The sequence below is a fragment of the Camellia sinensis genome, chromosome 9, assembly GCF_055761805.1.
Source record: "Camellia sinensis isolate YWXY chromosome 9, ASM5576180v1, whole genome shotgun sequence".
NCBI lineage: Eukaryota > Viridiplantae > Streptophyta > Magnoliopsida > Ericales > Theaceae > Camellia > Camellia sinensis.
Genome location: NC_138969.1, coordinates 2,385,631 through 2,411,391, shown reverse-complemented (window position 1 = coordinate 2,411,391; position 25,761 = coordinate 2,385,631). Strand labels below are relative to the sequence as shown.

The 25,761-nt window shown below is 38.5% G+C and overlaps 2 protein-coding genes across 2 annotated transcripts in view; both read right to left on the bottom strand.

Annotated features, from left to right (window-relative positions):
- Positions 1-258: 258 nt before the first annotated feature.
- LOC145798448 (peroxisomal ATPase PEX1-like) overlaps positions 259-25,761 on the bottom strand; it is a 33,704-nt gene continuing 8,201 nt past the window's right edge. The window contains exons 3-17 of the mRNA XM_082885981.1: positions 23,578-23,677; positions 18,556-19,038; positions 16,180-16,935; positions 14,885-14,976; positions 12,639-12,712; positions 12,247-12,469; positions 10,587-10,680; positions 10,295-10,449; positions 8,616-8,846; positions 6,508-6,708; positions 5,217-5,342; positions 5,078-5,139; positions 1,886-2,003; positions 800-1,084; positions 259-710 (exon numbers count right to left, since the gene is read on the bottom strand). Coding sequence (XP_082742107.1) covers positions 672-710; positions 800-1,084; positions 1,886-2,003; positions 5,078-5,139; positions 5,217-5,342; positions 6,508-6,708; positions 8,616-8,846; positions 10,295-10,449; positions 10,587-10,680; positions 12,247-12,469; positions 12,639-12,712; positions 14,885-14,976; positions 16,180-16,935; positions 18,556-19,038; positions 23,578-23,677 — 3,039 coding nt within the window. The 3' untranslated portion in view covers positions 259-671. The remainder of the gene's footprint in view (positions 711-799; positions 1,085-1,885; positions 2,004-5,077; positions 5,140-5,216; positions 5,343-6,507; positions 6,709-8,615; positions 8,847-10,294; positions 10,450-10,586; positions 10,681-12,246; positions 12,470-12,638; positions 12,713-14,884; positions 14,977-16,179; positions 16,936-18,555; positions 19,039-23,577; positions 23,678-25,761) is intronic.
- On the bottom strand, positions 21,612-22,614 carry LOC114312650 (uncharacterized). Its single transcript, XM_082885983.1, has one exon. The coding sequence runs from the start codon at positions 22,481-22,483 to the stop codon at positions 21,746-21,748; it is 738 nt and encodes a 245-aa protein (XP_082742109.1). The 5' UTR covers positions 22,484-22,614; the 3' UTR covers positions 21,612-21,745.

Genomic DNA, 25,761 nt, shown 5'->3' with positions numbered 1-25,761 from the left:
TTGCTTCAATTTTGTGGTGAGTTTGGTAATTTTTAGAGAGAAAATAGAGGAAGAAGATGAAGGAGGTTCTGATTCTGTAGAGATGATAGACTTTAAATAGACTTTTGTTTTAACTTCAATTTTCTGGTTCTGTTCATCATCTTCTCATATAGGTTCTGGTTCTGAAGTTTTTGCACAATCATGAAGTTTTTCTCTCAAATGTTGAGAAAAGAGAGGAACGAAGGAAGATGACAAAAAAAAAATTGGAAAACGACGCCGTTTTTCAAATTCGAGCCATTCGGGGTAGCAACTTTTGAGCTACCCAGCAGAACCCTTGCTATTTTTCTCTCAAATTATAACTTTTACAACACGGAAGTGTAGGTACAGGAAAAAGTTGCCTTTCTCATAAAGCTAAGAGTAAATGTTCACAGAAGGGCTATCATCAAGCCTTCCTTATTATTTGCAAATAATAAGAGCACCGATCAACTGAGCAAACCTGCAGCAAATAGGAAAAAATGTATCACCAAATCAGACTCTATCTCTCTCTCTCTCTCTCTCTCTCTCTCTCTCTCTCTTTGTTTGACTGAGTGACGGGCCCCACTTCTCGAGTAATGGGCAATGTTGGCTAATGATAATGTTAGTGTTGCCCATTTGCTCTCCACATTCCGTCACTGCAGTCTCTGCTTCAAATCTCAGGCTAGAGTAGCTCTTTTGCCTTTTGCATCTCTTGACTGCAAACAAGTTTTATCTGTTAGACACACTAGCAACATTCTGAAAAGGATTTAAAGGAACTGTGTACATTGCTGAGAGAGAGAGAGACCTGTGCAGCAACAGATCTTTTTGAATCCAAGAACTGGTTGTAAATGCCATATAATCGCTGCTTTTCTGCTTCCGACACAGATGGTCTTGCCTTGGAAGCAACAGAATTCAGAAGACTACGCGTGATGACTGGCATTTTTCCAGGCTTGTCGCTCTCTGCACTGTCTAGAAGGTCATGGACCGCAGCAAGCTGTGCGTCAGATAGAAGAGCCTGGAGGTCGGCTCCACTAAATCCTTCTGTCACATAGGCAATGGCTTCCAAGTCAACGTCACTGGCCAATGGTAACTGCATTAATTCCAACCAGCTAACTGATTAAGATGGCTAAAATTTGGGAACAAGTGCTGTTTTAGAAGCAGTCAAAGGCACTAAGGTCATGTTTGATTCACAAGACTAATAGTGAAGTATTAATAATCCTATTAAATTAGTGTGGTATTCACTATCCAATTGGATTAATGTCTATTGGATTAATAATCCTAACACTACCCCATTACTAATAATCTTACAAATTTGTTGGATTAATTATCCATTGGATTAATAATCCTAAACCAAAATGTTAAAACAAACATAGGATAATTGGACTCACGGATTAATAATCCCAATCCCATGCTCTAATCCACCCAATCAAATATGCCCTAAGAGAATTGTGAAATAGATGAATACTAAACAGCTCCAGAGACAAACAAAGTTTTAATCAGCAGAAGATAGTAGAGCCTGAGGAAATCCCATTTCCTCGGGCTAATTTTTGACACATGTCCCACCAATATTTATACCAACCAATGTTGCCCCTGAAGAATATTTACCTCCCCGAGGAAATAATAGTCGAGTGGACCTCATTAAAGTAAAATGATGTAGACATATATATATACAGTTACTATTGGTTCAATGGTAAAACCTTGGCCTACCTTAAGGTTGTGGGTTCAAGTCTCAGGACAACCACTTTGTGCATTATGCAAACGATTAGTTGTGTACCTAATTTTTTCCCTCCCAAACACACATTAATATATACTAATTGGACATTGTTTTTATATAAATACAGTTACCAGGAATGCAACTCAATATATTACTTAACTGAAGATTAATACTAACCTTTCTTGAAAGAACTGTCAGAATATCAAACCTTTCATGTTTTGATGGGAAATCACAAAAGAGAAGGCGATCTAGCCTACCCGGTCGCAACAGTGCAGCATCAAGTAAATCAGGCCTACTGTTCGGTGCAAAAATGCAAGGGGTCAATTTTTATCCAACATGACATAATTAGAATAAACTGACAAATTTTACACTGTGTTTGGTTGGGGGATTTGGGAAAGGATTTGGAAATAGAAAGGGAAAACGTAGGTAAAATGTGAATAAAATATACCTACATTTCACCTAATTTTACACCTTTTCTCTTTCCTTTTCTAAATCCATTTTCAAATCCCCCAACCAAACACAACGTTAGGGAAAAAATACATAAGAATTTAAGAAGTTTTGCCAGTCAGTCACAAAAACATGAAATTGAGATAACATATTTTCATGACATTTCACACAAAACAGAGGTGTTCAGTGCATCTAAATATGCTTCACGCAAGCTTCTCCAGAAAAATGTAATGTGTACTTAAGAAATTATGTCTGCTGTAATTAAGTCTAGTGAAGAGTGTGTTTTCAGTTCATAATTCAAATTATAAACAGTAATCAGCAATTCCAGAGGCAATATAGAACTATTGTCCAGATGCAACACATAAATTATTTTGGTAGTGCAGCAGCATCCCAAAATGGTTGGCTAAACCAAATAGTAGACAAGGTTTTTTCTTTTTTCTGTTGGATATCTAACAGCTTCTATATGGCAGGGCAGAGAGTGAACTGGACTTGTTACACTAGTAGACAAGGTTTTTTTTTGTTAAAATCCACCTACTCTCCACCTACTTCACCCACTTAAACCTACTCCACTAAACCTAACCCACTACACCACTACCACCTCACATACTCCACTAAACCTAACCCACTACACCACTACCACCTCCACTTCACCTACTCCTTACCTACTACACACTCACCCTCTTCTATATATAGGAATCATGAATCATTGTAATAGATATCAATATAAATCAATCAATAATACAATTCTCTATTTCTCTTTATACATTAAATTTCTACATGGTATCAGAGCAAGGTTAAGCACTTAGTATCCCCTCTCTCTCCTCCGTTTGATTTCAAAATCCATTATTTTTATTTATTTTCTTCAAACCACTTTCCTTATTTCCCCCATCTTTCATTTTGATTTCAAATATATTTTTATTATTTCTTTCTTTATTTTTCTTTCACATTATTTTTTAATCTTTTTCAAATTCCATTCATACCATATAGCTTTGCACACCAAACCATCTTTTATTCATCTCAGGGATCAACCCCGATCACAATTTTAACAAAAAAAAAAAAAAAAAAAAAAAAAACAACCACAACAACACCAACCACAACACCACAAGATTTGTTTTCTTTTCTGCAGACGGCCACCCACCGACCTCACTTTTTCGCCTATTCCGCCGGTCTTTTCTTCTTGCCTCCGTCCTGGGCGGCCCTTGACGGTGTTGCCTCCGTGTTTCCCACTCCACTGGGCACGATCACTCCACCCTGCTCCTCAACTACAGCATATGGCGGACCTCCAAATCGGAACATAACGGTGGCCTTCCGCTTCAGCTCCTTATTTTCCGCCTTTAGCACACTTATCTCTGCTCGCGCATCCTTATACATGCGTTGGAGCAGAGCCAGTTGGGCGTTTAACTGCTGCACCTCATTTGTCCTACTCTGCAGCCGGTGCGACAAGTTTGTGACCGCAGTCATAGTTTCAACACAGGACTTCAATGTATACTGATTAGCTTCAATATCCGTTTGCACTGCCATTTTTTGCTCCACCGACCGCATCGGAAAGTTCAACGGAGCAAAACCAGAGGTGTTTGGTTGAGGTTCACAGGCCACCGCACCAGTTATCTCTCTTGTTGACTCGTTGAGGTCGGGAAAGAGAGTGAGCAGACCACGGGAAGAAGAGGCTATGTTCTGAGTAGCTGAACGGGAAGAAGAAGCCATGTTTTTGGGTTGCTGAGTGTTTCAGAGAAGGGTTGGTTACAGAATGTTACAGAGAGCGAAGAGGTTTCAACTGGTTTTTTATGCTTCCAAGCCTCAGACTTCGCTTTGGTTTATAAAGACAGAGACGACGAGGCCGACACGCGCTCTGTCAATCACGTGCATCGCCGCGTGTCAGGCGCCCCTTTTGATGGCTCGACGCTTTTTGTCGGGCACGTCTTTTGATGAAGTGGGCGCGCCTTTTGATGGCACGCCTTTTAATGGCACGCCTTTTTATGGATTGGGCACGCCTTTTGATGGCACGCATTTTGAAAGATTGGGCACACCTTTTGAGGGTGCGACTTTTTAAGGGTCCGACAAGACTCTGTAAACTGTCCCGACATTGATTCCGGTTAGCTCCTTCATGGGTCCGACAAGACTCAGTAAACTGTCCCGACATTGATTCCGGTTAGCTCCTTCATGGGTCCGACAAGACTCTGTAAACTGTCCCGACATTGATTCCGGTTCGTTTCTACAAGGGTCCAGCAAGACTCCGTAAACTGTCACAACATTGTCTGCTACAACGGTCCGACATGACCCCATAAACTGTCTTCTATATCGGTCTGACACCGCCATCCAGTGTCCTCTACACCGTTATGACACCACCATACAGTGTCCTCTACAACGTTATGACACCCCCATACAGTGTCCTCTACAACGTTATGACACCACCATACAGTGTCCTCTACAACGTTATGACACCACCATCCAGTGTCTTCACCAATGGTCTGACACGACCATACAGTGTCTCCTATCATCTTTTATTTTTATGTATTTTCTTGTTTTGTTACTCTCTCCAAACTCAAGTTGGTTACTTCCTATCCCCCTTGAGTTTGCGGGGGGCTGTTAAAATCCACCTACTCTCCACCTACTTCACCCACTTAAACCTACTCCACTAAACCTAACCCACTACACCACTACCACCTCACCTACTCCACTAAACCTAACCCACTACACCACTACCACCTCCACTTCACCTACTCCTTACCTACTACACACTCACCCTCTTCTATATATAGGAATCATGAATCATTGTAATAGATATCAATATAAATCAATCAATAATACAATTCTCTATTTCTCTTTATACATTAAATTTCTACATTTTTGTCTCCCACAAATTGCTTAGAAACAATAATACTGAGCATCTTGGGCAGATTTATATTCTAAACAGGAGCTTACCTGGTGGCAGCAAAAACAAATACACCGGTCAAAACTTCCACACCATCTAATTCAGTCAGAAACTGGAAAACATAAGGAAACTGCAATAAGCAAGTTTGTTAAAAGAAAACATAAGTAGGGAGTAAATGAAGAAACTAACTTGATTAACAACACGATCAGTCACTCCAGTATTGTCATGCCCTCTCTTTGGAGCAATCGAATCAAATTCATCAAAAAAAAGAATGCATGGGGCTGCAGCAGCTGCTTTTGAGAAAATATCACGAACCTGAAACCAAAAACCGGGCAACAGCGTCATCATATTAGTTATGTGAGCTCATCTGCTTCACCAAAATATTTTACTTTTATTTTTATTTTCTTTTTTTGATCAGCAACAAAACAGAATTTTATTTAAGCTTATCAAGAGAGGGTAAAACAAGTTCAATGAAAGACATGTAGTTCTCTATAACAAGAAGAGGAAAAAGAAAACAAGGTTACAAATCACACACCGCTCTCCAATCACTATTAACTAAGTCTAATGGAATCCCCTTAAAAAGGTGAGGTAACCAAAGCTTAAAAAGATGCCATAAAGTGAACCTTGTCCCAAATCCCATTAAGATCCTTAGCCTTATCTTCAAATACCCTAGCATTCATTTCTAGCCACACTACACATAACATAGAAAACCACACACTTCCAAAGATGAGAGCCTTCTTGCTTGAACCAAAACCCATAAAGTTAAGAGTAAGCATTTGACTAGGAGATTGTGGAGGCAGGCAATCCTCCTGCACCTCAAAAAGCAGACTTCGCCATAACTCCAAGGAAACTGGACAATGCAAAAAAAAGATAGTCAATTGATCACCTCATTCTCCTTACACATAATGCACCATTGTGGAGAGAGCACAAATGAGGTCTCCTCTGAGTTGTGTTCTAGGTATTGATCTTCTAATGAGCCACTGATCGAACAAAAACTTACACTTTAAGAGGTACATGTGCATTCCATATCAATTTGTTAGGCATAAAAAGAAGTAAATTTGGATTACCACTGATATTGCCAGAAAAGGAAATACAAAAAAGAGTCCCGAAGAATGAAGATTGCAAACTATATATCAAATCAAACCCTAAGTACTGGTAATGACTAAAATAACTAAAATACAGTTCACAAAATCTTTTCTCCTGATGTCTTCCAATTTGAGAAAATATCTGAGTAGCAAAATGATTAAAAAATAGAAATAATTACTATCAGCCATAAATATTGCCTGGGGCAAAAAGAAAAGAATAAATAAGGAGGAAAGAAAACAATCTCTCAGAGTCAATATGATGCGATAACATAACAAAAATTCAGAATCAAGACTCAGACAAACATCACAAATTGAATGCAAGATTAGTTAGAATCAAACACTAATTCAGTAAGAGAATGATTGAAGTTAACAATGAGCCTTCATTTCTCACTTACAGCTTGCTCAGAAGCACCAATGTATTTGTTCAGCAGCTCAGGCCCTTTGACAGAGATAAATCGTAGTGAACAAGCAGCAGCAGCAGCACCAATAATGTGTGTCTTGCCACAACCAGGAGGACCATATAAGAGAACATTTGACCGCAGCCTTAAAGGAGCTTGTGCAAAGATATTTGGAAACTTTGAAGGTAACTCAATCATCTGAAATATAGATATCAGAAAAACTAGATACAATAATTTAACAATAATAAAAGGCATAGAAATATAAGAGACAACAACGAAATACGTGAAAGAGAGATGGTACAAGGCAAATTTGGAAAATAGCATAGCATTTTAGACCGTACAGGCATAAATTAAATTTTAGAACTCATGTTGTGATTGACATCACAAATGTATTCCTGTCATTATTTAAATCTAAGTCAGTCAATTTGCATGACAGAAGCCTCCTATTCTGCCTGTTGATGTTTCTACAGGAGTTGAGATTATATTTCCGAATCAGTTCATGGAGATCAGTTTGTTAATGTTATGAGAAGTCCACACAGTATTCTCTCTTGGTGATTATCTATGCCACTCACTGTTGTGAAAAGCATGATGCGGAGCTGGTTTAAGGGTGAGGCGAGGTGTGGCAACTCTCTGGCACCTTGCATAAGTTGAGGTGAGGGGATACAAAGAAGTGACACTTGAGCACTAAAAGTGCGCACCTCAAGCTTTAACGCAAGCTGCCTGGGAGCTTTTCCCAGCTTGAATTTTTTTATCTTCAAATCTCGGCCCTTCATTTCTTGAATTTTGTAGTTTGTATTAACTACCTACCACAGTGACTACATTTAATACCTCTCTAAATATAAATTCTATGTGAAACTCTAAAAGATCAGAGCATACATACAATCGATTGGCACAGAGGAACAATTATTCAGTCGAAGGAACAATTCTTCAGTCAAAGGAACACTGAACAGTTCTTCTTTCTCACAGTTGCTTTGATTATTTTTTTAAAGAATCCGAGAAGCCCCTGATTTTTCCTTTCAAGGTTGTTCGAGTTGTCTTCTTCACAGATGCTTCAACTTTTTTTCTTCTCACAGTTTCTTCAAATCTCTCTCTTTTTTTAAAAATAAAAACAAAATTTGAGAAGTCCCTGGTTTTTCCTTTCAAGATTCTTCTTCAAGCCACTAAAATTTCTATACCTATATAAAATTTCATGGCTCCATCTTAACGTTGATTTTGTGTTTATCTAGGTCACCTATTATTTCTATTTGGAATGTTGGATCCATCATGGTTCTTGGAAATATTAGTGTTTTTGTCTAAACTATTTATTTTTAAAAAAAATATACTTAGTGTTCGCCTTGCTTCAATGAAGCCCTCGCCTCACCTCACTCTTAGGTGACCATATCAGCTCGGTTTTCTTTTCACTTACTTCATTGGGATACAAGCAACCGATATTTAGCCTGAGGATGCATTTCATCGATCTCATGCCATCTAGGTTGAGGAAGTGCTACGACAGCGTGAACTTCAGGAGCGCTTTTTCTTTTACAACTGTCTGGAGGAGAGTTTTTCTTATCCAGGGAGAAAGATGGGGAGTGGAAAGAAATTGATTGAGATTAGGGATTTGTTTGATTTAGGCTTGATTTTATTTCAGGATTTTCCATATTAAAAACCTTGTAGTTAGCCTATAAATATTAAACTTATTGTCAATGTTATAAAGCTCAAATATTGAGAATATTATTGGGTTAAGAGATTTAAGGTTTCTTTTATTTTCTTTTGCATGACATTTTGCTCCATTATGTCGGCCGGCCGGAATCACATTTCCTTCTCTTTAATCTAATTTGGAAACAGAATAAGCAACCGGAAAAATAAGTGTTATCTGTATAGTAACCATAGGCCTCATAATCCAGCCAAATCAGCATATAAACTTTCTAACCTTAAAATCAAATTGCTTTGCACACTTCGGTACATGCGAGATTTTCCATTGCAAAAAGTAAAAGCATGCCTTATGAAGCACAAACTAGAGGGAGAAGTCCTCTCATTCAATTGAAAGCAATTTAATTGCCCCCAAAAAATGATAATCTTATGGTTTACAAATGCATCTGGTACAGGACCAACAGGCAAAGAAGTACCTCTTTGATGGCATTCCTGATGTCCGTAAGACCACCAACATCCTCCCAACCAGCACGACCGCCTTCATGAGCAGATTTACTAATGTCACGTAAGGAAACTGGAAGAAACCCTTGCATTGCGTGCAGAAAATCCTCCCCAAGTAAAGCAGGTTTCTCATGTTCTAGAAGAGCCAAATCATAAGACAAAAAGCGACAAATCCCAGCATGAACAGCCCTATCAACCAGTATTTGCTGCAACAGTAAAGTTGCTATAACGATTTCTGTTTCATGGCATGATGGAGTATATATATCTAGTAGAAAAATTAAAGAGTCTAAAGCAGCAACACATTTGCCCAAAGATTCAATTGCCAATATCGAACAAATTCAAAAACATACAAATAATTTATGAGGCTCGAACAATAAAACATAAGTAAGACCATCCATCAAATATCGAAAACTTCAAAGGTATAATAAGGCAGAGCAATTAATCATGATTTTAAGTATGAAGACAAACATGGACTAAATATAACTGACACCTCTGCCACCATCTGAACAAATGAAAATAAAATTGAACTAAATTCTTCTCTAATTCATATAGCAAACTCAAACATTGTTGGAGCAGACACCTTCTTCAGGAAAACGTTAAATATGAATATATATATATATTTATATATATATATATATATATATATTTATATAAGCACAAGAAAGTAATAAAATGGAAATATAAAATATAACCGCTTAACAAATAAAGAGAAATAATATCTACTTCACTCCCACTGCAATAATGATATCCATGGAGTCAAAAGGGAATCAATTTTCAGGGGGAAGCCAACATATAAAGTAGTACATAGAGATGCTCAAACTAACCAATGTTATACATTCAACTTAGGAGATTACACAATTGATGTGGAAGGTGTAGACAATTAAGATCAACATAAGGTTAGGGTAGTAGTCAGTGCAGCTAGATGAGGTCAAGTAAGCAACCCACATACCATGTTACAAAAAATTAATAAATAAATAACTTATCCACGGTTATTATGACAGCATAAGGGAAATGCCGTTTATTTTATTTTATTTTATTTATTTTTGCATGTCACTGACAAAACTGTCATTGAGCTACTTTGCAGAATTATGGAGTAGGAATGTCCCAACTTATGAAGATATTCTTGCAACCAACATTTCCACTTAAAGGCTGATCAAACCAGCTGCCGCATGCCCAAAATTTGCAATACTTGCTTTATCAATTGTGATTCTCTCTGGAGAAAGTCAAGTCTATGAATATCCATTCCCTTACAAATGCATTAACGCACTTGTTTCCCGAAAAGCAAATTGTACTTTGTCAGTGTTGCCACGACAAATATTCTACGACTCTTTAAAGTAGTGAACAAAAGCTTCTAAAGAAATATCATGGAATAGTGTTCTCCATTTATTTGGTTTGTAGAATGGAATTTAAATACAGGTACATAACATGCTTACCTGTCATTATTAATGGATTCAGTATTTTCCATAGAGCACATGATAATTATAAACACACACACACACACACACACACACACACACACACACACACAAAGAGCATCGAAGGAAGTGTCACAAAACCTATCAAGTAATAAAGGTAAAACCAAAACAATGATAACTTATAATTGAGGTTGATTTTGCAATCAAATATTCAAGAAACTTTGAAACGAGCAAAATACCAGATCATATGCATCATATCCATCACATTTGGAAGCTACATCTAACAAGATGACATCAGAACATTGTAAGGAACGCTTCTGGATTTCATGTTTCAATAAAGCACCACGTTCAGAGACAGCAGGAGCAGGCAATTGCACATGAAAGTCAAACCTTCCTGACTCGAATTGAATTCCAAAATACACAGTTTAGAATATGAAAACCAAAAGTGCAAAGAGAAAGACTGTTTGAGTGCTCTTCAAATTATCTATTAGCCATTATTGAATAGGACTTTAAAGTCACAGAGTAACTAACCCGAAGAGCACAAAGACTGAGGTATATTAGTGAGAGACTGGGCAGAAGCTATGAATGCAATAGGGCCAATTCCACATGAGTTCCTCCGCTTTTCCTGCACAGTGTAAAAAGAAGCTTAAGTTGCCCCATTTGAGAAAAACTAAGGTAATGAATTACAACAGTAGGTTGTGGCACCATATACTGCAATTTTGTGATTACCCAAAGGTAACTAAAATTATTTCACAATTCAGTACCCATAATACCCAATGATACATACCTTACTTCGTTCAATTCTATTCAGAGAAGGAAACAAAAATAAAAAAGAAATTTTTTCCAGAAGAATGAGTGCGCTAAATGATCAAAATCTCACACATTTATAGTTATGTTATATTTTCAAACAATATAAACACGAAGTAGCTGAAGAGTCTTAACTCCACAAAAGAATGGAGAATTTGATTAAAAATAATAAACTACTATTTTGCTAACCAATCCATTCCTCACAAGGAATAAGAAAGTGACTTAACAGATTCTCATCATGCTTGCACATACCAATTAACATGTACTTGCCATTTTCTAATTAAATCATAACAATAAGGATCTTCTCATCCAAAGCACACCAAACAAACAAGGCCACCTTAGACGGGAATTTTGTACTTCAAGCCCCTTTCCAAGGGAAAGAAGATCCCCTTAAACCGGCCAGAGAAACATAGCAAGATAACACAAAACTGCACAGAGAGATCTCAACCATTGGACAGCATCACCACCATCACCAATACAAGTCAAATAAAGAAGCCCAAGAAGATCCAACAACTCCGTTTCTTCCCAATCATTAGCCCTCTACAAAGAAAAATGTTCCAAAAGACTCGACCATCCTTCCTCTTCAAATAGTCACCCACCAAAGCCTGACCATCAAGAGCCAAACGGGCAATATTACGATGGGTAGTCCAAACTGTCATCCGCACGCCATCTGTTGCTTCAAAACCTAATCTGCTCAACATTCTTGACCACAAACGAAATGTGATCGAAAAAGGAGACCAACCCATTTTTTATACCTTCCCATAAACTAACACCATAGGACAAAGTAACCTCTTCTGACGTCCAGCCCCCGAACACACTCATATTTACACTGCACCACCTCCTCCAATACTTCTCCGTATCACAAGAAAAACTACACAACCACTCCCCCAACAAAGCTTGATTAAAAATTGCCAGGCCTAAAGATGCCCAAACCCCCTTCCTTTAGAGAAGAACAAACAGTATCTCAATCCACCATAAGAGATTTAAACTACTCTCCATATGTAGCTAAATGAAGCTACTCTCCATATTCAAACTACTCTCCACATGTAGCTAAATTAAGCTTTAACAAAGTTCATATTTTCATTATTTTTGTCTCTCGGTTCAAATTTTTCCCAAAGCACATTTGAGGAAAGCAAAACCACAATAGAAGCATCATTCCTTCAACCCACAGGTAGCTGAATGAATCTTTACGAAAATTTTATTTTAGTTCATCTAGAACATCTAATTGTTGATGGTCTAGCTTTTGTTCCACAATAATAAAGAAATCCGGTCAATTTCACCGATGAATGCACAGTAAGTCAGTAACAAATCTTATTAGCATAAAAAGGAACTTTTCTTTCCATCTTGAAAATGTTGAATGAGTAAATTATAACACAAATTTTACCTCATATTCATCCATAATATCTGTAAGAAACTGTGCAAGCTCAATGACGGAAGAAGAAGGTTGAGATCCTTCCAAGTCAGTGGAGGATGATATAATGCTATCAAGATCATCAAAAATGACAACTGAAGGTGCATGATCTAAAGCTTCAGATACATAGCCAGAAAGTGCTTGCCGAATAGTTGCAGACTTCTCCAACGCAAGTTTAGAACAATAAACAAAAACTCTGGAATTACAAATATTCATTAGAATGCTAATACAGATTTTACAATCAAGCCTAAACAAGAAGTTAAAAATAATCAATGAAGTCTCAGTTACTGTCATATTGTTAGAAATTGAACAAACATTTTCATTATAAACTAGACAATATATGAATGTATTGTATAATTCCATACATGTGAGCCAAGATGTCTTCATGTTCTTCAACAGATTTTGAAACAGCTATCGCTAATAATGTTTTCCCCGAACCCTAAAACAAGGAACATGACAATCATATTAAAATTTAAACCATAATGCTACTTTCTTTAAGGCATGTTTAACAGTTATGGTGCTGCACTATCAAAATGGATAGAAAACCCATAGTAGTTCAGAATTTTTCTTTTCAGTGTCAATGTTAAACATCAAGATTCACAACAATTATTCCACTCTCACAGAGAAATTGAAAAAATAAAAACAAAAAAAGTATGTAGATTGTAGAAAAATAGGTAGATAATTGTAGAAAAATGCTACAAAGAATCCTATTTCTTTCCTCCTTTCTCACTCCAAGACACAAGTGAGTGGGTCCCATATGCATTTATGAATGTGGGTCCCATTGCTTTGTATCTAGGAGTGAGAAAATGAGGCAAGAAATGGGATTATGTATAGCATTGATTATAATTGCATTATATGTGCACTATTTCAAGAAGTAACTTTGTAATATACCACTCAACTTAAATCAGCATATGAATGCCATAAACATGAACATATGGAAATTACACAATTAAACCTTTTCATTTCGTTCGTCAGCTTTAACTAATAGGTCAAAAGGCACCAAACAATTAAGACATCCAAAACCTCTTCCCTCTCTCAACAAAACCTCCCCTTCCACTCAACAATCCCAAACCCCCTGAGACAAGACCCCACCTCCCTTCTAACACTTTCTAGAAACTCTCAAACCCTCTACAAATCTTCCCCATCCAAAACGCTGCCATTTTGGATCCCCTTCTCCAAACCTAACCCTCCATCCTTACTGATACCAACAAACCCCATAATTAACATGTCACTTAATCAAAACAGGAAGATGAAATACCACAAAAAGCCACAGAGAAATTATGGGAAAAGCTTAACCGTAAACATAAGAAAGTCGACAACAACCCAAATGGAAACCCAAAACAAGGATCCAAGATGAAAAAAAAAGAGAAGCAAAAGGAAAAGGAAAACCACACTATCAAGAGGAAGCCAAGGGCAAAAGAAGCCACCAAATAAAGAACAAAAAAGAAAAGGAAGAAGGCGAATGGAAAAGAGAAATGGAAAAAACAAAAGTCATATAAAGTAAAGGAAAACAAGGATCACAAGCTCTAAAAATCAAAGATTGAACCCAAAAGGACTTCGATCGGAACCCTAACCGTATATCATGAGAGCAAGAGAAGAGAGAGTTTGGATAGTGTGCCCAACACGCATTGGGCATTGTTTGACGAGTGTTAATCCTCTCACACTAGCTGACATGTGCAGTATGGTTGGCGTTGGTGCTACTGTCATAGGGCATTTCACTCACACATCGGACCTCTTTAGTAATGTGAGGATTTTGTTCTGTATTTGTCTATATCTGTGGGCCACATTGCCATATCCTTTTCAACCTTTGAGGATTGTTGAGGGCATTTCACTAATGAGATGCCATAGGAAGTTCTTGCAACTGGAAAAAGAAAGAAACAATGCTGAATCCCCTTGATCACACACATTTCTATTTGGTTAGAAGTTTCCTACGCGTGAATCACTCACATCACAACCACAAGATGTTTTCTATGGAAAACAGTATAAAAGTATTTAAAACTTTGTTTTGTTTTTCATACAATTGTACTCTAATGCTATATTTTATGAATGAAGCACATCAATATTCGGGATGCAATGATAGATATCCTAGAGTTTATAAGAAGCATTGGATACTTTTCAAAAATTTATTTTTACACCACGGATAATTTGAGTGTCAAACATATATCCGCTAATATCCAAGAAGTTTTGGCATTCAATACAAATACGACTCCACTCTAAAAGTATCCAAGTGCTTTATAACAGAGTACTGATAAGTAATTGATTTTTATTCAGCACAAATTCTAGAACACATACAGTTATGTTCCAGACCACCAAATAGAACATAAAATTTAGTTATGTCCTCTATAACTACCCTTATTCACAAGTCAAGACAAAATATAAACTTGCATTACCTAGGCAGAAATTTTATTAATCCTGAGAAGCAATATATGAGCTCTAAACACCAAGAATGCACAAAGAAGGTTATAACTATGTCTCAGAAATATGTAAAGTGCACAATAAGCATTGGACCAATGTCCATGATATTTATGTTGCTGGTTATGGGAACCTTTGCTTCACCAGCAAACATTATATTACCAAATAGAAATTTTGGCAATTGAAGAGAAGAACTCACAGTAGGTCCATGTATTAGAACATGTCCAGGGAAAGGAAGACTATAACTACTCAACATCCCCCCAGAAGCAGGACATAATAGCACAATCAACCCTGCAGGTAGAAAAGATAGAATGTTAGGGAGATCCAAGCTTCATCAGATGGCAGAATGGGTGCTTACAGTAATCATAAACTAAAACATAGCACTAATCAGAAAAAAAAAATTAATAAAAAAAAAAAACAGTATCACAGAAGACTACTGTCTGCATTAAGGACCCAGTTAAAAAGTTGAGATCACTAACTCTTCTAACGAACGATGGCCAAGATAATTTAGGTCAGGAAAAACTGAATGCCCTTTTTGTTGGCATGGTATGATACAGCAGTTACATAAAGAAAAGAACTGAGCAATTTCTTGTAATCCAATGCAAAGCAGGAAAACGTTCAAGTGTTCCAATTCTTCAGCCAAAGAATATAAGGCATTCTCTGCCAGTTCTAACCTGCCTTAAAAGGATCAATATATTAACAGGAACAAGGCAACAAAATTTTACAGCAACTTCAAAAGAAATGGGAAATTTTAGGAAGTTCAAGAGAGAACTTGGGATACATGCAGTCTTCACAAATAGAAAGGCAACTTCCTAAATTGCTTTTTCGACTCATTTTATATTGTGCACAAATGGAAAACTGAATAGAGAGGGTGGCTCACAATCTCTCTTTCTTAGAAAGAGATGAAACAGCTGCCTTGGGAAATAAAAAAAGAAGAGACTTTTACCTAATCTCATCATTCGTGGGCGTTCCAGAAGACAAAAGAAATCAAAAGCACCAACGAAACGACGATACATGGAAGGGCAAGGATTTTTTATTATAATATTCGTTCGGGTTTGGTTCGGCAGGTTTGGTCTATTCAAACCCACAATCCGAACCAATACTAAAAAATATGTAATCCTCAGGTCTGTTGCCGACTGTACATAATTTCGAAACCGTCCATGTCTCTTGGGTCAGTCTGGTAGAATGGGTTATTTGGATATTTGTGCAGCCCTAGCCAATATAATGTATTTTGGGCCAATGGATGTTGAACACCTTATGTCTGTACTAATTGCGTAATGACGATGGTGGGATTGTATTTGAACACTTGAATTTCTCTTTAATTATGTCAATATAATACATGTTTTCAGCTAGATGTATGGATTTCTAACCAAAAGAAAGAAAGAAAGAAAGAAAATTCAGTCACTCAAGAACTGCAGAAATTTTGCATTTCTTGAGTTATCAAGCAACTAAAAGCATAATGGTATACAGAAATGTTAAGGAGAAAATACCTACTATTAATAATATCAGAAGCAGCAGTGCCCATCCATCCCAAGGAGGAAATTTTTGGACTAAAGAATTTGTTAGAGGTTCTTTCTTTGACCGAATAAAAATATACAGGGTCACCCAAACTCAGCTTTCCAACCAACAATTCTGAGCTACTCAGGTTATTGTCCCCCATATTTCCTTTGTCAAATACAAATTCATATGCGTAAACTTTGTCATCATGCAGAGGTTCCTCAGAAATAGACAGAACATATAGGATGTCAATCCATGGTTCTCCAATTCTGTTTGTGATTCCAAAAGAAAAATTAGACGATGTCTGCACCTTTCCATGTTTTCCAATACTGTAATCCTTAACAACAAAGTGAAGCAAACTTTCATTTCCTAAAACTAATGAATTAACTTCCACTCCTGCATTTGAAGCAATGGCATGAAGGTGAGCAGAATGCCATGCATGCAAAAGATTGTGCAATCCCTTTTTAATGATGGACTGGGTAGCAGCCTCTTCATCCTTGTTACTAGGTAATCCATTAGAAAGAGCTGCTAAAACTCTTTCATGGGTAGACCATTCAATTATACCCATGTTAGTGTCTGATTTTGTCTTGAGAAGTACATCATTGGTCTTACGATTCTTTTGGCTTCCTACAACTTCTAGACCATCGTTGTCAATAGCCTTACTGTTCCCAGACATCTTCAATTGGCAAGGAGAAACTGAAAGTAAAGGAACTTCTCTCTTCAAGTTAATATTGCATCTCCTTACATATATCCCTGCAAACATAAGAATAACCCTATTTCATAAAAGTTTATTCAATATTCTGGGGACAAATAAAAGTTAACTATTAATTAATAGTAAAAATATTTTGTAGTATGTGTGCACAAAATATTTGGTAGTTATTTATTTTTTCTTCAAAAAGCAGTGATTTCTGCATGTACTCCTTACCTGATTAAAATATGAAGGTCTAATTACAATAGTGATTATCGCATGTACTCCCTATCTGTTTATAAAATAAAAGCAATGTCTAATTATAATGGCACCAACACATGGAAATGTTGAAATGATTAAAATTAACTGGAGAGAAAACTGAACATTAGCTATATAAAAGCAGTCACCACTTCAACGTGTTAAGAGACAATTTTTCATCGTTCCTGTACAGTTGCACACCCACTCTCCCGAACGACCTCCCAAGCATCACCCTCTACATCTCCAACTCCCTGAAAACAACACCTACCACCAGCATAGCATGAAGGCTATGTGATTAATACACTAAGATGCTAATTATGTTCTATGTGGCTTACAGGACATGGCATCCAATACAAAATCCACCATGATTTGATCTAAAATTAAACCAACCATGCAAATCAGAGGTTACCACCTAAGAAGCATGGATACTTCTAAAAAGGTGGTGTGTCCATGTCGGACACCAACACTCATCGGACACAGTGTTCGACACTCATCCAATTGTGTCTTATTTAAAATAAAAAGAATAAAAAAGAGGCCACACATGTCCATTGTTTAAACACACGTGTCCATTGATTAGACACACACAAAACTAATTATAAGTTAAAACAAAATAACTTAGAATACAATGATAAAGAGGGAAAAAAAAAAAAACATCAATTTATAAAAATTAGCGTTATATTTCATTATTTATTGTTTTGGAATGATATATTCATATATATGACATATAATAAATAAAATTACATATTTTGTACGTGTCCCCCATGTGTCATGTCTTACATGTTTTTGAAAATTTCCATGTCGGCATGTCCGTGTTGTGTCACATCACATGTCTATTTTTGTGCTTCTTAGGTTACCACTAAGGTCTACAACCTCGACGAGAACAATCTTCACAACCAGATGCAGGCCGTACAAGGAAATGTTGCATGCTCTGGTTGAGTAGTCACCCATGGTAATTTCAGTGCAAAACACAACCACATGCAAACAAGAACAAATTCTCAACTTTAGGCTATATTAAAATTTCACTCAAAACTGTCCAATTCTGATGAAGTTAATTTGTCACCTAATTCCAAAACTTCCAATGTGAAAAGGAACCTATCTTAATATAAAAAGTGAAATTTTCCACACAAGGGAAAACATTTTTAAAGACATAAGAAAAACAGCTACTAAGCATGCAGCAGAAATTTCTCTTCAATTTTTCAAATTTATTCCATTTTGTTTGTGTTGTTGACCAGAGGAATAGACTAATCCATTACAGAATGAAAAGTAAAGTAAATACGCACGCTAGATAAAACTTATGAAAAGCAGTTAATCACCAAGGCCAATCAACCTTGAATAAAACTATGCAACTAGAATAAACAATGCAGACTAAACTGGATGTACATTAAATAGGACAAACTTTACTTTGGCTCTTGGAAGGATTAACGTACATGAGCGTAAGCTTGCTCTTAAATATAGATGAAGAGACTTAGAAAGCATTACATGTCCTTTAGCCACCGATTCTGAAATCAAAAGATGAACAACTGCCTCACGACAATCCTTCTTGTTAGTTAGAATTCCACCATTAACTTGCTTCGCAGTAGAACTGTTTTTTAGAGTATCAGTTTCATGATCTTTAAATCTCTCCTTTGATAATAATCTGGGCATTATAACTACTGACTGAGAATCAAGTGAATAGTTTCTGGCTGTTTCTGGATGAATGAAGATGACAGAAGTGAGCACCACCCCCATCTCAACACCATTGATCTCACACTTGTGCATCAATCTACCATCCGGATCCTGGACACGCAGTAGTGCCTTTCCCATAGAGTGCTCCTTATTTGAAGATTGTGTGGAGGAATCCTCGTAAGAGTCATTGATTTTTTTCCGCCTCTTTGGAGCAACAGCAACTTCAGTACCCGGCACCAGTTGCACTACAAAAACATCACAAGTCAGACATAATTTTGCAATGCATGTATCTAATTGTAATAAAATACAAATGAAAATATGCAATGTGCAACATCTTGCTAGTCCTGAATTTAGAAGTTCATTATTCCCTTTGCCAAAGGTATTGCCCAAACCCTGGTGATTATTGTCTATTCGGTAAGCATCACAAAGCCACTTTTTGTTCCATTGCTAAAAGAAGATCAAAGTTGTCGAGTATAGTTTACTTTGATGTATGTGGTCCCGAAAAGATGGAGACATTAGATATCGATAGATATTTTATAACCTTTATTGATGATGTTTCATGAAAAGTGTGAGTGTATTTCATGAAGACAAAAGAGCGGGTGTTTCAGCATTTTCAGAGATTTCATGCCATGGTGGATAGAGGGACTGGAAAACTATTAAAGTGTATCCGTACAAATAATGGAGAAAAGTACAATTCTAATGAGTTTGAAGTATAGTATTGTAGAAATTTAATGTATAAAGAGAAATGATTGTATTATTGATACATATTGATATCTATTACAATGATTCATGATTCCTATATATAGAAGAGGGTGAGTGTGTAGTAGGTAAGGAGTAGGTGAAGTGGAGGTGGTAGTGGTGTAGTGGGTTAGGTTTAGTGGAGTAGGTTTAAGTGGGTGAAGTAGGTGGAGAGTAGGTGGATTTTAACAGCCCCCCGCAAACTCAAGGGGGATAGGAACTAACCAACTTGAGTTTGGAGAGAGTAACAAAACAAGAAAATACATAAAAATAAAAGAGGATAAGAGACACTGTATGGTCGTGTCAGACCATTGGTGAAGACACTGGATGGTGGTGTCATAACGTTGTAGAGGACACTGTATGGGGGTGTCATAACCATGTAGAGGACACTGTATGGTGGTGTCATAACGGTGTAGAGGACACTGGATGGCGGTGTCAGACCGATGTAGAAGACAGTTTATGGGGTCATGTCGGACCGTTGTAGCAGACACTGTGTGGTCGTGTCAGACCGATGTAGAAGACAGTTTATGGGGTCATGTCGGACCGATGTAGAAGACAGTTTACGGGGTCATGTCGGACCGTTGTAACAGACACTGTTGTGACAGTTGTTGTGACAGTTTACGGAGTCTTGCTGGACCCTTGTAGAAACTAACCGGAATCAATGTCGGGACAGTTTACTGAGTCTTGTCGGACCCTTGATGGAGCTAACCGGAATCAATGTCAGGACAGTTTACAGAGTCTTGTCGGACCCATGAAGGAGCTAACCGGAATCAATGTCGGGACAGTTTACAGAGTCTTGTCGGACCCTTAAAAAGTCGCACCCTCAAAAGGTGTGCCCAATCTTTCAAAAGGCGTGCCATCAAAAGGCGTGTCCAATCCATAAAAAGGCGTGCCATCAAAAGGCGTGCCATCAAAAAGGCGCGCCCAAAAGACGTGCCCGACAGAAAGCGTCGAGCCATCAAAAGGGGCGCCTGACACGCGGCGATGCACGTGATTGACAGAGCGCGTGTCGGCCTCGTCGTCTCTGTCTTTATAAACCAAAGCGAAATCTGAGGCTTGGAAGCATAACAAACCAGTTGAAACCTCTTCGTTCTCTGTAACATTCTGTAACCAACCCTTCTCTGAAACACTCAGCAACCCAAAAACATGGCTTCTTCTTCCCGTTCAGCTACCCAGAACATAGCCTCTTCTTCCCGTGGTCTGCTCACTCTCTTTCCCGACCTCAACGAGTCAACAAGAGAGATAACTGGTGCGGTGGCCTGTGAACCTCAACCAAACACCTCTGGTTTTGCTCCGTTGAACTTTCCGATGCGGTCGGTGGAGCAAAAAATGGCAGTGCAAACGGATATTGAAGCTAATCAGTATACATTGAAGTCCTGTGTTGAAACTATGACTGCGGTCACAAACTTGTCGCACCGGCTGCAGAGTAGGACAAATGAGGTGCAGCAGTTAAACGCCCAACTGGCTCTGCTCCAACGCATGTATAAGGATGCGCGAGCAGAGATAAGTGTGCTAAAGGCAGAAAATAAGGAGCTGAAGCGGAAGGCCACCGTTATGTTCCGATTTGGAGGTCCGCCATATGCTGTAGTGGAGGAGCAGGGTGGAGTGATCGTGCCCAGTGGAGTGGGAAACACGGAGGCAACACCGTCAAGGGCCGCCCAGGACGGAGGCAAGAAGAAAAGACCGGCGGCAGAGTAGAGAAGAAAAATCCCACTGTGGGTGGGTGTTTGTTTGTTTTGTTTTGTTTTGTTTTGTTTTGTTTTTTTTTTTTTTTTTTTGTGTGTATGTGTAAAATTGTGATCGGGGTTAATCCCTGAGATGAATAAAATATGGGTGTATTGTGCAAATCCGAATGGCTGGAAGCTACAAGACTCAGCAGAAAAAATGAGAGGGAATGAATATATATATATATATATATTTTTTTTTAAAAGAAAAGATAAAAAGTTGAGGTTCAAGGAAAAGTTGAGCGGTGGAAAGAAGAAAAAGAAATATATATATATATATATATATAAGAAAAAAAATCAATTTGTGTTTCGTTTTCTTTTCAAAAGATGGAGTAAAATAATAAAATAAAAAAAAGAAAAAGAAAGTTGAGTGGGGAACAGGAGTGTGTGGAAAGAAAAAAGGAAAAAATATGGGTTGGAGAATCTGAGCATCGGAGAAGATGAGAGGAAAAGGAAGTGGAGTGGTATATGCCAAGTGGTACAGCAAAATCTACGTCCCAAACTTTGTTTCAGCGATGGAAAACATCAGTGTACAGATGAGAACATCTGGATTCGGAGTAGCTGTCACAGGAGAAACATAATCCCTCTTCTTAACAAACCGAGCAAAACCAAACAATCCCAATAGGAGCGTCCAGAAGGACAGCTCGGAGATGAAGTCTCTCACGGCTGCAAAACCGATTAAGCCAGCTACTGTAAGAAGGTATGGTTGGCTGTCTACAGAGTCTGGAACAGAAGCTTCAGCAATGGCAATTACGGAAGATACCAGCACGATGATCAGAGTCAGCTCTGGAATAGGAGTATATGCTATCACTGCTGAGTAGAAAGCTCGAATGGTGTAAAGTGTAGTTTCTATTCCTCTGATCAGAGAAGTTACTGGATCACCAATGAAATGGAAAATAAGGGCCAGTGCAAGTTTTAAGAGGTATCCCACGAACTGGGTAATGGTTGATAAAACCTTTTTCCAGTTGGACAACTCCCACAAGACTGTTCTCCAGGCATACAAAAGGAAAGCAAGAGCTATGAACCAAGGCCACCTAACAAGTGGGCTTGGGGCTTCCTTGGTCAAGGGCCTGAACCGGTCAGGCATGGTACTGTGCCCAGAGTGTACCCAGTAAAGGGTAGTAGAGAGGGATGATTGTGAAGAGGACAATTTCGAAGCTGCCGTTGCTGACTTGGATGACGCCGATGAAGGTGGTGATGATATTATAGCGAAAGTGACTTTCGACATGAATGAAGTGCCTACAAGGGTTCCACCAGATAGCCCTTTGGCACCTCAATGGTATAGACTAGAGCATCGGAAAGGTGAGACCAAGGTGAAAGGAGAGGACGTATGTGTTGAGGTCCGGCGGGCGGCCAAGGCGAGACTGCCGCCCGCCGGTGAAGCAGAATGACTAGGTTGTTAACCTTGCTCTGATACCATGTAGAAATTTAATGTATAAAGAGAAATGATTGTATTATTGATACATATTGATATCTATTACAATGATTCATGATTCCTATATATAGAAGAGGGTGAGTGTGTAGTAGGTAAGGAGTAGGTGAAGTGGAGGTGGTAGTGGTGTAGTGGGTTAGGTTTAGTGGAGTAGGTTTAAGTGGGTGAAGTAGGTGGAGAGTAGGTGGATTTTAACAAGTATACTAATCATGGTATCCGTCATGAGAAGAATGTTTCTAGCACCCCCACAGCACAATGATGTTGTAGAAAGGATGAACCATACCATTATGTAGAAAGTTAAACGCATGCTCAAAATGACTAAATTGCCCAAACCATTTTGGGGTAAAGTTGTTCACACTACCTGTTACCTAATCAATGGATCACCATCAACTCCCTAAATTTTGAGAAACCAGAAAGGGTTTGGTCCGGCAAGGATGTTTGTTACTCCAGCCTAGGAGTGTTTTGCTGCAAATCTTTTGCACATGTATCCAAGCAGCAGATATCGAAGCTTAAAGATAAAGTGCTCCATGTATTTTTGTGAGCGATGGAAATGAAGATTTTTGTTACAGGATGTGGGATCTAAAGAAGAGATGTATTTCATAAGAGCCAACCCTTGGCAGAAGCTCACATAACATAGGGTTCGTAGTGCTCCAGACCTCATTCCAAGTCATGCACCATCACTTGCACTCTGATTTTAAATTATTCAAAAGATGATAAACATGACCATCAGGTTGTGCCATTTACAAACAAAATAAAGTAGAATCACGTGTTGCTTCATGTATGAGGAAAGTGACAATCATCCAACACATGACCAGGTCTATCAGCTTAAGCATAACTACATAGCAAGTACGAGCATATAAATAACATGCAAGTGGTAGGTATCTTCTTACCTACTGGATTCTTAGGAAGGGTAGAAGCTACAAAAAACACAATGATAGTTCGACCATGCAACCACAAAGGAAATCTCATAGATTCATGAACAATCCCAACCTGCATGTTGTAACAGTTGCCTATCAGTAAAAAGTTTACAAAAAAATTTATATCAATGTTTAATTAAGGGGACAACTCTCCAGTACTTTCAACAGCATGGCTAAAAAAAACATATAAGTTTCAAGGGGAGAGAGAAAGGTACAAAAAAAAAATTCAACAGCATGGCTAAAAAAAAAATATAAGTTTCTAGGAGAGAGAGAGAAAGGTACCAAAAAAAAAAAAAAAGGTAGCATATTATAAATTGTAACAATTTTAAATAACTCAAACAGCAGTTAACAGAACATGTGAAAGCTCAATTTTTTCCAGGTAGCATTTTTATTAGAGATATCACCAAAAATTAAGGGCACAAAGTGACGTATACAAAAATCCGTTTCATATAAATGTCCTGTAAAAATATATGTATTATTGATTGATATCTGATTGATTGTTCATATTCTGTATATTACAATTCCTATATATAGAGGAGAAGATGGTAGTGGAGTGTGTGATAGTGGAGGTGGTAGGTGTGGAGAAAGATAGTGGAGGTAGTAGGTGAGTGGTAAATTCTAACAGCCCCCCGCAAACTCAAGGAGGATAGAAACTAACCAACTTGAGTTTGAAGAGAGGAACAAAACAAGAAAATACATAAAAATAAAAAAAGATAGGAGACACTGCATGGTCGTGTCAGACCGTTGATGAAGACACTGAAAGGTGGTGCCATAACGTGGTAGAGGACACTGTATGGTGGTGTCAGACCGATGTAGAAGACAGTTTATGGGGTCATGTCGGACCGTTGTAGCAGACAATGTTGTGACAGTTGTTGTGACAGTTTACGGAGTCTTGCTGGACCCTTGTAGAAACTAACCGGAATCAATGTCGGGACAGTTTACAGAGTCTTGTCGGACCCTTGTAGAAACTAACCGGAATCAATGTCGGGACAGTTTACAGAGTCTTGTCGGACCCTTGTAGAAACTAACCGGAATCTATGTCGGGACAGTTTACAGAGTCTTGTCGGACCCTTGTAGAAACTAACCGGAATCAATGTCGGGACAGTTTACAGAGTCTTGTCGGACCCATAAAGGAGCTAACCGGAATCAATGTCGGGACAGTTTACAGAGTCTTGTCGGACCCCTTAAAAAATCGCATCCTCAAAAGGTGCGCCCAATTTTTCAAAAGGCGTGCCATCAAAAGGCGTGCCCAATCCATAAAAAGGCGTGCCATCAAAAGGCGTGTCCAATTCATCAAAAGGTGTGCCGGACATGATGGCGAGGCACGTGGGTGCCTTGGCTTGCGTGCCCGTTTGTCGGCTGGTGGCAAGAGGCGCGCGATGCGCGTGGCTGCCTCGGCTATAAGACGGAGGCTGAGGCTGAGGCAGAGAAAAGCTGCGAAAAAACCTCTGAAAAAAAAACTTCGTTGTGCTGAGAGAGAGAGTCTGAAAAACTCTGTTGCGAGAGATATTCTGTAACACTCTGTTGCCCAGAAAATGGCTTCGTCTTCCCGTGGTCTGCTCACTCTCTTTCCAGACCTTAACGAGTCAACAAGAGAGATAACTGGTGCGGGGGCCAGTGAACCTCAACCAAGCGCCCCAGGGTTTGCTCCGTTGAACTTTCCTATGCGGTCGGTGGAGCAAAAAATGGCAGTGCAAACTGACATTGAAGCCAATCAGTATACTTTGAAGTCCTGTGTGGAGACGATGACGGCAGTCACAAACTTGTCGCACCGGCTGCAAAGTAGAACAAATGAGGTGCAGCATTTAAACGGCCAACTGGCTCTGCTCCAGCGCATGTATAAGGATGCGCGAGCAGAGATAAGTGTGCTGAAGGCGGAAAATAAGGAGCTGAAGCGGAAGGCCACCGTGATGTTCCGATTTGGAGGGCCGCCATATGCTGCAGTGGAGGAGCAGGGAGTAGTGATCATGCCCAGTGGAGTGGGAAACACGGAGGCAACACCGGCAAGGGCCGCCCAGGACGGAGGCAAGAAGAAAAGACCGGCGGCAGAGTAGAGAAGAAAAATACCACCTGTGAATGTGGTTGTTTGTTTGTATTTTGTTTTTTTTTTTGTTTTTGTTTTTGTTTTTTTTTTTGTTTTTTTTTATTTTTTTTTTA

Excerpts from the sequence above, each read along its gene's own strand:
- LOC114312650 (XM_082885983.1), bottom strand. The coding sequence starts at position 22,483 with ATGTCGAAAGTCACTTTCGCTATAATATCATCACCACCTTCATCGGCG.